The 14188-nt window shown below is 42.0% G+C and overlaps 1 protein-coding gene across 3 annotated transcripts in view; it reads right to left on the reverse strand.

The window, feature by feature from the left end:
• LOC132870666 (NACHT, LRR and PYD domains-containing protein 3-like) overlaps positions 1–12059 on the reverse strand; it is a 67766-nt gene extending 55707 nt beyond the window's left edge. For all 3 annotated transcript variants that reach the window (XM_060904423.1, XM_060904425.1, XM_060904424.1), the window contains exons 1-2: positions 11924–12059; positions 2704–2845 (exon numbers count right to left, since the gene is read on the reverse strand). In XM_060904423.1, coding sequence (XP_060760406.1) covers positions 2704–2756 — 53 coding nt within the window. In that variant the 5' untranslated portion in view covers positions 2757–2845; positions 11924–12059. The remainder of the gene's footprint in view (positions 1–2703; positions 2846–11923) is intronic.
• Positions 12060–14188: the final 2129 nt, after the last annotated feature.

Consider the following 14188-nt stretch of genomic DNA (forward strand, 5'->3'; position numbering starts at 1 on the left):
TCAGGCTGTTCTAGTTTGGTAGAGGAGTGGGTGGGGAGAGAATGACAGGATTTCAGCTCTTATCATTAATATTCATGACATGTAAATGTGTTACCTCTGATTGGTGTTAGCCAATCAGTAAATGTGTTACCTCTCATTGGCTAACAGCACTGTGACGCTACCTCCAGTGGGTCAGAACAAGCGGATGTGGATGTCTTTGTAAAAACTGTTTCGATTGGCTATTATGATCTCAACATCGATGTTTTGACCAATAACAATGTAGATGTGGCAGCGGGGGCGTGGCCGAGCGTCGGTCTGTGAATGGAGCCACCGTTAGAAACGAAACTGATGCGGAGCACTGCGCCTCGGGGCGAATTATGTCCCATGGCACGAAGCTAGCCTGCCCTGGCAGTGCTGGTTCCTTTGGGAGGGGGCAGAGGTCGCTGCCTGCCAAGTCTGGGGAGGCTGGGACCTCCCCTGGCCGAGTTACGAGCATGCAAAGTCGGGCTGGAGCCGCCGATAGAAACGAAACCTAAGCGGAGCACCACGCCGTGCCTCGGGGTGAATTACGTCTCTCTCCTCATGCTTCCTTCCCGTGGGCGGTTGCAAGCCAAGGTGGGCGAGGCCATGAATACTAATTTACGAAGTGACGTAAGATCGTATGGCTTTTTCAGATCCGCTCGTTTTTCCGACTATTTTCTTTCATAAGCTAATACAGGGAATGGGGGTAGAATTACATTTTCATATGCAACTCGGAGTGAACTATGGTATTTCAAAAAGAGCCAGTATTAAATGTTTTTGGTGGAAGGGCACCTTTAAGAAATAAAGCAAGTTTAAAAATGACTTCAGTTCTCCTTTAACATTTTCACACTATCCAGAATTCACAGCAGATCTGTAGTGGAGCCATCTGAAGGTAGTTACAGTAAACCGCTGTATATACATACGTGCACTCCAGTTTCTATCACAGCTGGATTGACCACGGTCTGAAATGCAGGTTAAAATAAACACCTGGATTTGACACAGGATCTGAGTTTAACACCCCGACCAAGCTTTCGTCTAAACCGGGGAACAGGGGCGCTGCGCCCTCTTACCGAAATGCCGATTGAACCCAGAGTCACACTTAGACCATGCACTTATATGCTACTGCACAACATGCAATCTTTCTCAAAACCATCTTTGAAAACACCCCAGCAACACCACGTGACAATGTGTCTGATCATCAAATACATTATAATTACTCCAAAAATATTCCAATCATAGTAGATACACTGTCAGATGGTGCAAAAACGATCCAAATTGGCGTTTTCCAGACCAAGGCGCCATGTTGTTTAGTTGTTTACTTGTCGCAGATGCTCTCGCGAGATTTGATATGGGTTACATACAAGGTCAGCTGACTTGTAGAGCAAGATTTCTCGAGACTGAATGACCTTTCACCCACCGGCGCGGGAGCTTTTGACAGAAGTAGTTCGCGAGTTGTTTTTGTTGACGCTTGGGCATTTAAAGATATCATCCCGCGGCACGAAACGGAAGAAAGACAAAGACTGTCTGGGGCAGAAGATGATTATTTTTTTCTGTCACAAAGCGGATAAAGATGTTTCCGATGGCGAGATCGCGACAATCGAGGGATCGGTCCGTGCCGCCGATTGAAGCTCATTGAAGCTGTAGCGTTCACTGAAGCACGCACCAACCGAGCGCTGTGACAGTGGCGTCGCGGAATCTGTAACAAACGAAGACCAGATGTCTTGCTCTGATGAAGCACCGAGTGTTCAGTGGAAAAGCAAAATGAGAAACAGGCCGAGTTCCAGGAAAAGTTCATGATTTTTTTTTTTTTTAAAGCGCGCTTACATTTTTTTGCATGGTTTCAAACTTTGTGATTTGGTTTGGATTCCAACTTTACAATGTTTGCTTTTTTAGTTTCCTTTTAAAGAAAATAATTTTGCTCTGGATTTTTTTTTTTTTCATTTTGGACAACTAACTCTACCTTATTCTAGTATAAGAAAACAACAGATTTCTCTGGTGAATGTTTAATACTTTCTAAGTTTGATTCATGTGAATTTTAATTATAAATTTCAATTTGAATCATGATGAATTAGTATTATGTAATTTGAATTATGAGGTATTAGAATTTGAATTAAGTGTTGTTTGTGACAAAGTTTTATTTTCTTTTTCAATGTTGACAAATAAATAATTTGTTACAATTTCCCTCTCAGATAGCCTCAGAATGTCCCATTGTAGCCTCAATTTTTCAAAGCCTTCGCATGGCGGAAGGGGGGGGGTTCCCCCAAAAAAATCCAGAGCACTTGGTCGCTTTGCTCCTTCGCCATGGTGAGCACCCTCATACTAAATTTTTCTAGAAAAACCCTGCCGACTGGATTGATATTGCAGTGGTTTGATTTGCTGCCTTTACAAATCAAAATAAATGTATTACACTTTAAAATTTAATGTTTTGTGTCAACACCGTCTCATCAGTCTGGTCCTGTGAAGCCTGTATTGGGATATGATTCATAACATGGCTTTAGTGTATTGTCTCATACAACTGCATTTTTTAATTTTATAAGAACATAATTTTACTAACAATGAACAGAATCTGGCATTTTTTCAAGTGGTTACTAAACTTTTCATTCTCAGTATAAATTTTTGTTCAGTTTATCTTTTCAGATATACTCACTCCATATTTCACATATGAACAGTTAATGACAAAAATACTTGAACATGGCAGCTTACCACTTTTCTGAGGGTGGGGTCACATTATCTGTGTCCAGATCACGGCTCTCCATTTTTGAATATTAGTGTATGGACACACAGCTCATGGACTCACTGCTGATTCCTGAAGATGCTGATCTCTTGGACTGAATGAATTACACTCCTAAAAATCAGAAAAAACAAAAAACCAAACAAACATTCTGTTAAAATTGGAGAAAAAAAATTAACATCTAAATGAACTGCACATGTGAAAGACTCCAAAATTAATAAGATACATTTATGAAAGTTATTAAAAAATAACTGTTTTACACCATGAACGGTCCATGATCTGTTTTTACTGAGGGATCACATGGACCGTGATACTAAATATATTTTGTCAGTTGTGCTGAAAATGCTGAGACGTGGCATCTTGTTTTCTGAGCCAGACTTTACTCTATTCACTAGTCCAGCTCACGGTCTCCCTGAAAGACACAGGAACAAACCAATAATAACCCAGAGTCGGCAGCTCCTTGGGTTACGTTTCCTCATCTTGTTTCCCATCAGCATGGCCAAGAACATAGAGAATCTTTGTTGCAAAGGCAAGAAAGCAGCCTAATATACTTCTACAGACTTAATGCTGGTCCCAAGCCCGGATAGACTGGGGACGATTGGGTCAGGAAGGGCATCTGGTGTAAAACCTACACCAAATCAAATATGCGGAACAGATCCACTGTAGCGACCCCTAACGGGGAGAAGGAGAAGAAGAAAGCAGCCTAAAGACACTCTTTATGAGAAAAACACTGATACCAGGACATTACACCTGCATTCAGCCATTAAACAACTTCTAAATATCGCTGATCCTCATGATGACTAACTGAGTCTCAAATAGTTTCACTTTACTCTCTTGGGACAACTTCACTTTCGCCATATATATATATATAAATAATACAGGGCTCTCAAGTCTCATGCATTGGGACTTGTATCTCTCACGCACAGAAATTACTCGAAGAAAGAAAGCACAACTTTATTCATCACACACTTGTGAAATTTCCTCTCTGCATTTAACCCATCTGAAGCAGTGAACACACACGTGAGCAATGAGCACACACACATACCCAGAGCAGTGGGCAGCCATGCCAACAGTGCTCGGGGAGCAGTTGGGAGTTCGGTGCCTCACTTAAGGGCACCTCGGCCCAAGGCCGTCCCATATTAACCTAACCTGCATGTCTTTGGACTGTGGGGGAAACCAGAGCACCTGGAGGAAACCCACACAGACACAGGGAGAACATGCAAACTCCACACAGAAAGGCCCCCGCTGGCCGCTGGGTTCGAACCCAGAACCTTCTTGCTGTGAGGCGACTGTGCTAACCACTACACCACTGTGCCACCGACACCGCCCACCAAGGTGCACCGCTATTTTTTAACTGTGGACGAAGAGCAGCATCAAGCGGTTTCCCGCAGAGTTCAGAAATAGCTTCACACACACCAGTCAATAAATTGAGAAATGTAGCGACCCAGCAGCCAATCAAAAAATAGCATTGTTATATCCAGGTAAAATTTACGTGATCCTGCCAATAACTTTCCAAAGAAGCCGATGCGGTGAAGACCGACACACACTGGACGACGCAGGAGCGCCATATTCGATGAGTTGCCTACAGTACAGTAAATCATCTCATCATATGATTTTTAATTTTTTTCACAGTGCGGTTTCCATCAAATCCTGCGCTCTGATTGGCTGGCGAGCGGGTCCATATCCTACGATACAGACCCCGGTTACGGACCTCTGGCGGCTTGCTCGTTCACAACAACAACAAACATGGTCACATTTTTTTGTCAGCATTTATCTTTTTTTTCTAAGATAATCAAAAATCTTATACATTTTTGCCAGCATTTCTCAGGAGAACAGCATTAATTTTACATCATGGATAGCGATAACGACAGTCTTCACAGCGAAAGCGAGTTTTACTACCCTGAGGAAGAAGAAATAAAAGAAAACATTTCAGGAGAACGCTAAAAACCTGTAACTTGCTAACGCCGAGCAAAAACATGGCTGAATCCTGAATGACTCCTATTTGTATAAATAGGGGACTACATAGGCGGCAAAATGTAGTTTTTTTCCAGCCATGGAAGTGCACTTGTATACCGAGGAGGAAGCCATTTGCATTATAGCCGTGAATGAGGATTCAAAATGGCGACTCGGCTCGGTTTTCCCTTTCGGGCGCTCTCGTTTTCTGTTAGAATTTGGTAAAGAAAGAAAAAAATAAATATATTATTTACCAGCTTAAGGTCGGTCCGTATGGTGAAATACCGTGACCTCGGCCTTGAATACTGACCTCGGCTCAGAGGGCCTCGCTCAGTACTTTCAAGACCTCAGTCACGCTATTTCACGATACGGACCTCCCAGCTGGTAAATAACATATATATATATATATATATATATATATATATATATATATTTCCTGAACGAAATTAGTACTTGCATCACAAAAATAATGAGAGCTGATGTTGGGGAATATTGTCTCCAGCTAATAATGTTAACTCTCAGTTTGCCCAGAGTCTGTGAGCTTGTCTCGCCACTTCAATCTTGAATCCTTGCTAATTTCAGCAGCTATTTTTGACACTTGTTTTTAGTCCTCGTGTTGCACACTTGAATATAAACTCAGTGTGAGTTTTTCTCTCTTCCTTTACTGGGTACTTGCCAAACTGCAAAATACACAGATACAGTAGCAGATGGTCAGGCGCTTGTGTTTACACGGTCTCTCGCTGAGCACTACAGTCCATGTGCTTGCCCTGTTTACTCCTGAGCAGTGCTCACTTTAGCAGATACTCCACCTTGTGGCCAAAATGAGAAACTACACCTCTCTTTCTGTACTACTTCTCATCACAGAAACTGGAGCACAGAGACTATTTTGTGAGCTACACTGCTACACAGAACAATACATATACAATACATATGAAATGAAATAACTTGAAAAATATATAGGAAGGGGTGGTGGTGGTGGCTTATTCTGTTCTCATTTCTTGTTCTTATGTAACAGAGTAGAAGGAGCACTTGGTTAAATTATTTTAAATGGTGCAATGACCCCCTCTAGTGGTAGCCTGGTACAGTGTCGTGGGAGAGCGCATGAAATTGCTCAAAGCAATTGAATGAATGAATGAATGAATGAATGAATGAACCCTTTATTATCACTGAACCAGTGAAATTGACCATCAATCTGTCCTTACAGAGGGGGAACAGGACAGGAAGACAGGGATAAAAGAAAAAGAAACACAGTAGTAACATGAGGAGAGATGAGGGGAAAAAAAAGCACCCCCACACTATGCTCCTGTCAGGAGTACAGTGTGGGAACATTAAAAAACTTCAGCGCATAAGCACACAATAACACAAGTACACTTTAAAACACGGGACTTGAGGGGAGGAAAGGAGGGGGCAATCAGGGGTGGGGGTAAAGGGGGGAGGGGGAGGGGAGGACGTAGAGATAACCCAGCGCAAGCAAGCAGCCATCCACTCCTGTAGCCATGAGGGCGCTGGTCATGCACCCGCTTGTCACACTGGGTGTGAGAATGGCGATCGCGGAAAGTTGGAGAAGGAATGCGAGGAATGCGAGAGCGTCTCCCAGCAGTGACCTTCAGGGGGAAATGTTGTCCCAGCAACGGCCTTAACCGAGGCCAGTGCTGTCTCAGGGAGCCGAATGTCGATAAGATAGAGATTGTTTGGTCTTTCGAACAGACGCAGTCTTTGCACGTCCACACCGCTCGTCCATATCTGTCCATTTCGTTCATTCTGTTCAAACTGGTCTCCGAAATATTTATTCCTTGCAAAGCCGAAAGCTTCTCCAAGATGACAACCATATTGTGGTTCAAGTTCTGAATAGTCATAGTCTGAGTGCTGACAGCTTCGCTCACCGCTTCAATCATATCGGGCAGCTTTGTGGGGCTTTGAACAGCTGTCACCATTGTCTGATTTCTTCGATATACCAGGGCAATGCCTAATCCAATCAGCAAAAGTCCTGTAATCATGGTTCCAAATAGGTAGATATCTTCAATGTCCTCCACAGAAAGAATCGCCAGGCACATGACCCGCCACCGCTCCCACACATCCATCATGTAACCAGCCGTGAACGTTCCGGCAGGACAGGTGGGTTCCCCCAAATCCAGGCTTCTCATCGAGAAAACTGTGTCAATTTCGTTAGGAGACCAGTTTATCAATTCCATGCTTTTTTTTTAGTTTAGAAAGCAATGCGGAGAGAGTCTCTTCAAAAAGTACAGACAGACGAGACGAGACAAAGAAGCACAAGCAGGGAAAAAAGGAGGGAGAGCAGAGAAAATGTGACCGCCTTCCGTGGAAGCACAGAGAGAAAAAAAAATTCAGGACACTGAATGGGTAGGTCACGTTTTTGAGAGGTCTGGATTAACTATGTTCTACTAGATTATAAGTACACAGAAGCCATGATTTATCATGCAGTTTGGTTAATGATTTAGGCTTACTATTTTGAGATGATTCCATGATGTGTATATCAGTAGTTTTAGGTTCATTTACTTGTTTGACTAGCATGCTAATTGCCTTCTACCCACATTGTCTAGAGAGAGTTATCCAGACTGATCTGTAGGCTAAAGGCCAATTTATGCTGACAACCCAGTCCTCGCAGATGGCGTCTGCGAAGCCCCCCCCTTCGCAGACGCTCTACGCGCACCTCCCAAAAATTGTGACCACCGCAGACAGCCTCACAGACAAGAGGACTCTGATTGGTCCACTCTACATCCGCTGTACACGCACTTCCGCTTCCCTACTTTCCCGGTTTGGTTTGTTTTCACAACCACCATTTTTAAAAACATGAGCGAAGATGGAGCAGCACGAAGAGCGGTTGATAGAGGAAGTGAGGAAGTACGTACATCTATACGACTCCAGTTCTAGTCATTATAAGTAACCGGAGGATAAACACTCCACTAACCACACCCACCAACTACTCCTAGCGATTTCGCGACTTCGCACCCCCTTGCGTTGTGGCGGTGAATAACATCGCGCACGCCTATTACTCCCCGCTCAACGATAAATTACAACTGCCTGCGAAAAGCTATCTGCGAAAGCCTTGTCGCAAGAGCATGCAGAGCCCTTAACTCCCATGACTCCACTGTACCTTAAATGCATTTCACGTAATATTTTTAGGATTTCCTTGTCTTTATAATGCTATATGGTTCTACCACAAGTTTTGGTTATGTTATAACTGTTATGATCTATTCATAAGTAAGCTTGTTAGGTGGTGATCAGCTAGTACACCATCCAGTAAATGTATTTGTGAGTCTCATGTCTCACTGTTCATGTGGTTTTCATTTTGTATTCTAAAAAAGGATCACTTTACTTATCCCTGTGCAACAGATAAGGTGTCTTAATGCAGATATTAAGAGCTTTAAGTACATCAGATATAAGTGTCCAGTACTTTGTATCACTTTACGATCACAAATGTAAGAGGCCTTTTCTTTCAGTTTGCTTTTGTTTATTTGTTCCTTTTATTACATTTACACATAAGTATTTACATTTACACACGCACACAAACACACACACACACAAAAAAGCAATTCAGGACACTGAATGGAGAGTTATCCAGACCGATCTGTAGGCTAAAGGCCAATTTATGCTGACAACCCAGTCCTCGCAGATGGCATTGCAGATAGCATCTGCGAAGCCTCCTGCCCTTCACAGACGCTCTGCGCGCACCTCCCAAAAATTGTGACCACCACAGACAGCGTCGCAGACAAGAGGGCTCTGATTGGTCCACTCTACATCTGCTGTACACGCACTTCCGCTTCCTTACTTTCCTGGTTTGTTTTGTTTTCACGACCGCCATTTTTAAAAACACGAGCGAAGATGGAGCAGCACGAAGAGCGGTTGATCAAGGAAGTGAGGAAGTATGTACATCTATACGGCTCCAGTTCTAGTCATTATAAGCATAATTATAAGTAACCGGAGGATAAACACTCCACTAACCACATCCACCAACTACTCCTAGCGACTTCGTGCCCCCTTGCGTTGTGGCGGTGAATAACATCGCGCACGCCTATACACGCCTATAGAGATCTTGCAGTCACGTGACCGGAAAGTACACAGCTGCCATCTTGTCGGCAAACAACACAGCTGAATACTGCTGCACTCGTGTACAGAATGGATCAATTTCAACCGATAGATTACACGACTCATTTTTCTAATGAACACATAACTAGACATAGGTCTAAAATAAACGACCTACAGATTAGTGACCCTTTTGGCTTACCGGACGTAGTTTTCAAGACCGTGTCAGTGGATGTTGAACTGCCAGAGGTGGAATACCCAGACGTGTATAATTACCTCATCAACTTTCCCTCGCTGCTCAGTGGTGAAGCACTGCGTGCTTATAAATCTCTGGACAGTTATCTTTACAGAAATTCAGGATTTGTCAGCCGCGGCATCTTGTAAACAAGAAAATAATCCTCATTGGATGGGTAAGTCACTTAAGTATTGAGTACTATAGACTGCTTCGAGATCAGCGCGAACCCGGCGGCGGCCATATTGGAAGTCAAACGTCGCTGTGTCAGTGCATTGTTGTTGCTCAGCGAAGCAAAATGCCGAATACTTGTGTCATTGTTGGCTGTAGTAGCCGGGGGAAAAGGGTGGCAAAAGCTTCCACAGACTCCCTAAAGTCGTGACTAACCAGGGAATTGCAGCACAGGAGAAAAGCGAGCAGAGGAGACGACAGTGGCTGGCTGCCATTAACCGATCAAATTTAGGACAACTAGACTGTATCCGGATTTCTTCTGATCACTTTGTGACAGGTAGGTTAAATTGTCTTGAATTTCATAGTTACTAAAATAAATGTGATACAAACTATTATCTTTTCTATGTACTTTCAGCAATGATTAATGGATATATTTGTCACATTCGGTAGCTTACGTCTACTGCAGTGCATTGTTGCATCAAATGGCATTTAAGATCTAGGCCTAGTAATGTTTATGTACACATGCTGTTAGTACAAGTTACATACTAGGCCTACATTTTATTCACTGACTAAAATAATTGATAATTATGCAGCAACAAGCTGGGGTCAGCTTTCCATTCCTTCTCACTAACAGTGTATGGATCTACATTCCCAATGAAACGGACCTTCTCAGCATAACGCTCCCGTGCCTGCTTATCCAAACTTTCACAGTAGTGCTCCATCACTTCAGATGTCTAAATTCTTAAAAAATCAAAGCTTCTAAGCCCTCTAACGCGGAAACGAATCGGTGAATGTTTACTCTATGATGTGTACTCTATGCACGCTCTGGAGCGAGTGACTTCCAAGATGGCTGCGCCGACCGCATGGTTACTATTTTTAGCATCATCTCGGAGCACTCTATACTAGAGATATCAGTAGTAGCTGTCTAGTAGCACTGACCAGCCGATTATAGAATAGAATAAGGTAATTCCAGCTGTAATTCCAAATCGTCCATCTTGTTTACCATGGATCTGGCGTTGGAGAGGTTGAGGCTGGAGATTTGAGTGGCCGTTTTCTGAGCTTAGTCAACAGGCCGGCTCCGCTCCCGACGCCGCCTCCTTCGCTTTGCTTCCGATAACAATCCACGGAGACCCCGCTGGTCTCGCTATCCTGTCCGGAATGTTGTGCATGCGATGGAAATCGCTACAAACCATCATTTTCTGCTGGAAACCAATGTCCAGTAAGTCCATACGGTTGTAGTGGATATTGAAGTCCGATACAGACGAACAACACACAAAAATACACACAAAAGACATAAAAAACGTGCACAGATAGTGAGAGCTCGTAGCCGCAGCTGTTGTAGTAGAATTGTATATAGTAGGGTTTTCCAGAAGAAAAGGTAGAAGTAGAACCAGAAATAGAAGGCGGAAATATGGCGCTTGTCCGACAAAATGGCGTCTGTCACAATCTGGATCGGGTGTGACGTCACGTGCAAGCTCTCTATACTCCCCGCTCAACGATAAATTACAACTGTCTGCAAAAGCCTTGTCGCAAGAGCATGCAGAGCCCCTAACTCCCACGACTTCACTGTACCTTAAATGTACTTCAGCAAATAAAAGGGAGCTTGTGATCCACCCGGCTGTCCAAGTGTCTGACGGTGTGTGTGTGTGTGTAAGGATTTATTCTTGACTAAGAAGGCATTAATCTATTTTGTAATAATAGCTATTACAAATATTATAGCTATTTTGTATAAGCTGGAAACAGTATTCTGCTTATTGTGGAAAATTCCATTGCTATTGCCCTGTGCTATCAAGAATAGGCTGTGCGTAAGAAATGGCCTTTGATATCTGTCTGAACATTGCTATCATATCATATCATCAGAACATTTTGCTTATTATTTACAGTATATGAAATGTGTAATAAATCCTTACAGTGTGGAACCAGTAGAGTGGTGCTGCGGAGGTGAACCCATCACATTGCAGGTGTGACCAGTCACACTTACACTAGTGTAGTCATATTTCCATTATCTGTTTATGTTGTTAGGTTTAACAGTTTTAGTGCAGTTGTAGTAAATACAGTTTCATCATTGTATAGTCCATTTTAGTCAGTAGGCTACTTTTAGTTGTAATATTTCATTTTTATATTTTATATCCTGGCCATGCAGACATTAATCATTGCATTTATCTGTTTCAAAGATGTCAGGGAAGAAGCAAATGGGCATTCTCTCTCCGATGCAGAGAGGGTTTTCTCCATGGTTGGCTTCCATAAGACCAGAAACAGCTTGGCCCTTGACGGAACTCTCTCCTCAGTCATGGCTGTTAAAACGGCAGGCCTGGAACCGCTGTGTTTCAAGTGGGAGCCCCCTACCCCCGGACTGAAGGCCTCAAAATCTGCCACCACTTACAACACACACCAATCATAACCCCCTCCACCACCACCCTCCCCAACACCACACCCCCCTCCCCGACAAAATCTCACTCTGAACTGACTTCAAAACTTGAGAGCCCTGTATATATTATATTATATTATATTATATTATATTATATTATATTATATTATATTATATTATATTATATTTCGGTGCTACAGTCGCTAAAGTGCAAACTACCCAAAAAAGTGTTTTCCAGTTAAATTCCCCCAAACTCTCTGAGTGTTTAATAGATGAGAAACTGAAGAGAGAAACTCGAATATAGAACACACAGCCGATAAACAGCAGCTTTACAAGGAAGATGATTTCAGTTGCGCAGTTTTACTGCTGTTTTTACACGAGCTCAGTCAAATACAACCACATTTCTCTCCAACACATTACTCACTTTTACTCAGCACTCCATGCTGGGCTTCATTAATCTCACCGGTTCTGCCTGGAGTTGGAGTTTTTATTATTATTTTCTCCCAACAGCAACATAACGGCGTCTCAGCTGAAAGAGAAACACTTTCACTTTAGGAGAACTGATTCACTCCGAGTGATGTGTCGTTCAGGGAATTAATCGATTATTTGATTCGACTCTTTGAGATGAATTTTAAATAGAAAAAGCAAACAGTGAAATTGAAATGTTTACTCGGTCAGGGAGACTCTTGATGTTTTGTTGTTCTGAAGTTACACTGCAAGTCCAGTCCACTTTAATCACCAAGAAAAAGTGCTGTCATTAATAATAATCTCTCATGTGAAAAAGACAAAAGAAGGCAGCTGAGAAAGATTTCACATTTTATCCTGATTATCACATTATTTTTTTTCACAGCTACAATATGACCTCCCTGTAACAGCTGTTTCTGATACAGTGACTAAATAGTGTAGTATATTGGGTTTTTTTTCCTCTAAGAATAAAAAAAATCCAGAGAATTTAGACACCTGACGCTGACACACACCTGAAAGCAAGAAAAGCAAAGCGCACCCAGGTGTTGTTTATTAGAGCTCTTCTAAATACAGGCCATTTATTTCAGTAAACGCTGCACACAGTTGGATGGTAGTGATGGTCAGATGAATCCGAGTCTTCGAATCATGTGTCGAGTCTTAGTGACAAATGAATCCCCGTCTCGAGGACCGTTTCTCCGAAATCACGTGACCTATGAGAAACCAAGAGGGACGAGCAGGCCACTGGGGCCAAAACTAATGAAAGTATGTAATGTGTAAGACTCGACACATGATTCGAAGACTCGGATTCATCTGATCATCACTACCATCAAACTGTGGAGCGTTTACTGAAATAAATGGCCTGTATTTAGAAGAGCTCTAATAAACAACACCTGGGTGTGCTTTGCTTTTCTTGCTTTCAGGTGTGTGTCAGCGTCAGGTGTCTAAATTCTCTGGATTTTTTTATTCTTAGAGGAAAAAAAACAATATACTACACTATTTAGTCACTGTATCAGAAACAGCTGTTATATACAGGGAGGTCATATTGTAGCTGGGAAAAATAATAATGTGATAATCAGGATAAAATGTGAAATCTTTCTCAGCTGCCTTCTTTTGTCTTTTTCACAAACAGATTTTATGTGAGATTATTATTATTATTATTATTATTATTATTATTATCAGGGCTGCCAACTTTTCAAAATTCCTTGGAGTGAGATTTTTTTTTGGGGGGGCGACGGCAAAATTTTTCCGCACACCGTAAGTAGGAATTTTGTATTCAGTTTGATATTCACTTGTCCCCCTGCATTCTGGTGTTTTGTCTGTGGGTCGTCCAGCTGGAGATGGACAATGAAGGGGGGGGGCGGGGGGTTTGAGATTTTGGATTTAGATGTTCCTGCATCCAAGTTAAGTTTTTAATAACTGTTGCAAAAATAAGATTGTCCCTCACTGACTATTCATTATGCATTTAAGGGCTTTCCCCACCACTGGGTTCAGCAGTGAAAATATCAGGAAAAATATCAACAGCAAAAGAACAAATAAAATGTTTAAACAGTAAGCAAAATGTGCATGTGATACAAGAAACATTAAAATGATTGCGTTTGAACAGTATTGAAACACAAAAAGCTGAACCTTGGCCATAGGTGGGAATGTGCACACAAAGTTGGGCTTAAAAATTTTGGTCATACTTAAATAGGCTATATTAATATATTTCTTATCTCTGTTTCTTATGAGTAATAGAGCATTCGTCAGGGCCTGTTATCTGACAAATATTCTCTACCTGTCTTGCCCTCTTTGAAACCCTGTCTCCTCAGTATATTGTTCTCTGTCTTTTTTTTTTTTTTATTATTCACAACAAGTTCAAGTTCTTTGATATTACAGGTGACCATGCTTTATTTACTTTAACTGAGCAATTACATACATCATAAGTAATTAAAAATAAATACCCTGTAAATAAACAATAGGTATGGTGGCTAATGTCTCTTCTTGCATTTGTAATATTATCTCTTACTTGCTTTATTTTACAACATTTCCAGTATGGCTTCAAATAAAGTCAAAGTATGATAACATACAGTAAACAAACTAAAAATGCGCCTTAATAAACGTGTGCTAAGGAGGTGCTCTCCCGTGCTGCTTGTTGGGGAAGATAGAGGCTGTGGCACGGCAGGAGGCCTATAATGATTTAGCATGCCTAGTACACAGCTCTCGATATGGCATTAAATATTCTCAC

This window comes from Neoarius graeffei, chromosome 22 (assembly GCF_027579695.1).
Source record: "Neoarius graeffei isolate fNeoGra1 chromosome 22, fNeoGra1.pri, whole genome shotgun sequence".
NCBI lineage: Eukaryota > Metazoa > Chordata > Actinopteri > Siluriformes > Ariidae > Neoarius > Neoarius graeffei.